We start from the raw sequence: 3,281 nt of genomic DNA on the forward strand, positions 1-3,281 counted from the left end.
CTCCCGCAAGATTACAAATACTGCTTCCTATTACAACTCTAGCTTTCCTTAACAATATCTTGGGCTTCCGAATCTTCTTATTCTTCGAGTAGTGGGCCTTCAGTAAACCCCGGGTACTATCTTCGGCAGGCCCATTGGGGATGCCTATGTCACCGAGGCTCCTGGTTAGGAACCCGGTCCGACCGGGCCAGGCACCGGATCGGCCGGTCCAAACCGGGCTGGCGACCGGCCACTGACCGGATGACGCTCCCACCCTTACTGGAACCAATCCGGTTGGCTCAAGCGCTGGGGCCGGTCGGCGCCGGGCTGGCCGGTGCCAGGGCCGGTCTGACCGGGCCAGGGACCGGCCAAGCACTGAAAAACCCTTGTTGATTTTTCATCGAAGTGGGGGGTCTCCCATTGCCTTCTTGTTCCATTGATACACCATTATACCTCTTTGGCTAATACCTGGGAATCATCTTGTACACATGTATTAGTCCAAATACTCTAGCACGGTGTCATAGTTATCAAAATAATGGATAAGGGTAAAATAACCTTACAGTTGTAAACAAAAGATCTCACCTCATGTATTTTTTGGAGAAGGGCGGGAACAAAGAAAGTCCTCGTCACCATTGAAGGAAAGCGAGAAACAACAAGGCTGGGATGATACTTTTGGACGTAAGACGACGTCATCGCGGATGGAGAAAGGGTCGTGGCGGCGCCGAGCTCTCGATCTCCTCCACGCAGGAAGCGAAGCGTCACCACCTTGTGAACTGCACAATCTGCCTCTCGCTGGACGGGACGGTGGGGTGGAACAAGAATCCATGGTGTGCTGAGGCGAGAGGATGAAGACTGCAACTGGCAAAGGGTCGACGTGCGTGATCTGTAGAGGGAGTCGTATGTAGGGTCAGCATACATTTGACGGGCGATGAAACCGCACTCGGGTTTTGGAAATTAATTTCTAGCGATGCTTTCCTAAAATTTCGTAACTGACTGATATTGCACTGATAAAGTAAGAATATTGTTTCCTAATTAATCTATACTATTATTTGCGTTTGAGATCTTTCCTAATAATTGATTGATTGCTACCATCCTAACATAGGAAAGGATCGGTGACTTACCATAAAAGTAGTTCAGAGAAATAGAAAAAATAGATCGGATCGATGGATTGAGGCAAGGCTTTGATATTAGATTGGATGGACATGATGATCCCAATGACGATCATCAAATGCGTTTTATAACCAACGATCAACTCCAATAATAGTATAGATACCATATTTTGATGTACGTGATATGTGATTGAGATATTGTGACTGATTTTTATACCATAATTAACTTCTGCGTGAGGATATTTGGTGATTGACTTGATCGGACGAAGCGGAGTAGGGAGAATAGATTGAGTGTCAAACGACCAACTCCTATTTAATAGTAAAGATTTCATGCATGCAAAAAACTGATGTGACAGTGCAATTAAAGATGAGAGAGATAATAATAGTATCATAGGTATATACCGTATCATAGCACATAATATAAGAAAATTTAATGTCAAATAAATCTTGTACATATATTTGCATTGAGATTCTACGAATCAATTAATATAAAAAATTATGATACTAATATATGATGCAAGTATCATGTAGTAGTATCATGCATATGATATTTGTGTATAATACTATCTTAATAGTGCGTAGTATCATAGATTAGTATCATAGATATGCTATATTTATTGCTTTTTAGAATCTCAATGCAAATTTGTGTACAAAATTTGTTTGACATTAAATTTTCTCGTGATATGCGCTATGATACAGTATCCACCTATGTTACTCTAATCTCCTCTCTACTCCTTAATTAGATGCCACATCATCATTTTTGTGGGATCAATATGTATGATTCTAGCTATAATACTAGCACTATAGCTAGCCTTATGGAAGCTGCTAACGGCCTGCCTCGTGAGGTGCCAAACCAATCACGTCGAGAAGCTGCAAACGTTGAATGTTCGACTTTATCAAACCCGGCCCTATAAGTATCGACCCCATGTCCAGATATTCTTCCTCACCCACAGGCACAACAATAAGCTCCTCTGGTACTTTGAATCGAAGATAACACGATCGATGGCCTCTTCCATGTTGCCTGTGGTTCTCGTAGTGCTGTTAGTCGTCGCCGCCGCCGAGGCCGCGACGTTCACCGTGACCAACAAGTGCCAGTACACGGTGTGGGCTGCGGCCGTGCCGGCCGGCGGCGGCAGGAGGCTGGACCCGGGGCAGGCGTGGAACATCAACGTGCCGGCGGGCACGACGGCCGGGCGCATCTGGGCGCGCACGGGGTGCAGCTTCGACGGCGCCGGCAACGGACGGTGCCAGACGGGGGACTGCGGCGGGAAACTGCAGTGCACGCAGTACGGGCAGGCGCCCAACACGCTGGCGGAGTTCGGGCTGAACCAGTTCCAGAACCTCGACTTCTTCGACATCTCCCTCATCGACGGCTTCAACGTGCCCATGATCTTCGTGCCGGCGGGCAGCGGCGCTGGGTGCCCCAAGGGCGGGCCGCGGTGCCCCGGGAACATCACGCCGCAGTGCCCCGGCGAGCTGCGGGCGGCGGGAGGGTGCAACAACGCGTGCACGGTGTTCAGGGAGGACCGGTACTGCTGCACCGGCTCGGCGGCCAACAACTGCGGGCCGACGGACTACTCCAGGTTCTTCAAGGGGCAGTGCTCCGACGCATACAGCTACCCCAAGGACGACGCCAGCAGCACCTACACTTGCCCCGGCGGCACTAACTACCAGGTCATCTTCTGCCCATGAGCGGCCGTGGAAGTGGTCTCAAGCACACATACAAGAAGAATAAGTTTATCTAATCTTATACCTTAATAAATGCAACTGGATGCATATATTGGTATAAACATGTAAAGCTGGTATGGATGTATTCGACTACAATAAACTCCTTCATGAATATACTGCTCTTGCGTGGAAGGAAATCTTGTATGCGAGCAGTGGCCGAGCCAGAACGAAGTAAAGGGAAGATATCGGATTTGCTATTTCTAAGACGTAGCAATCATTTAACATTTTTGATTCCGCCATTGAACGGGCACCATTGCGTCGCGCCAGGAGACAGGATTCCGAACATGATCTTGATAAAGGTACCCTCGATCTATTATTTTTTATAAGTCGTCCGAGTTGCACATCAAACAATTTCTAGCTTGTCCAACCATAATGTCATCATTTTTCTGAAAAAAGATGTTTATTTAGTTTAACTGTGCTCGGCTCAACCCGAGCATGACACTTATCGAATCAACTCCTTTGCAT

General features: G+C 47.5%; 1 protein-coding gene across 1 annotated transcript; it reads left to right on the plus strand.

Annotated features, from left to right (window-relative positions):
- Window positions 1-2,047: 2,047 nt before the first annotated feature.
- Window positions 2,048-2,948, plus strand: LOC124699965 (alpha-amylase/trypsin inhibitor-like). The gene has a single exon (XM_047232176.1). It carries the CDS (start codon window positions 2,091-2,093, stop codon window positions 2,778-2,780), a length of 690 nt encoding a protein of 229 aa, XP_047088132.1. The 5' UTR covers window positions 2,048-2,090; the 3' UTR covers window positions 2,781-2,948.
- The last annotated feature ends 333 nt before the right edge of the window (window positions 2,949-3,281 follow it).

The sequence above is a fragment of the Lolium rigidum genome, chromosome 3, assembly GCF_022539505.1.
Source record: "Lolium rigidum isolate FL_2022 chromosome 3, APGP_CSIRO_Lrig_0.1, whole genome shotgun sequence".
In the NCBI taxonomy this organism is placed as follows: Eukaryota; Viridiplantae; Streptophyta; class Magnoliopsida; order Poales; family Poaceae; genus Lolium; species Lolium rigidum.

Bases quoted from the DNA above. Each gene is read 5' to 3' on its own strand.
- LOC124699965 (XM_047232176.1), top strand. From the start codon at position 2,091: ATGGCCTCTTCCATGTTGCCTGTGGTTCTCGTAGTGCTGTTAGTCGTC.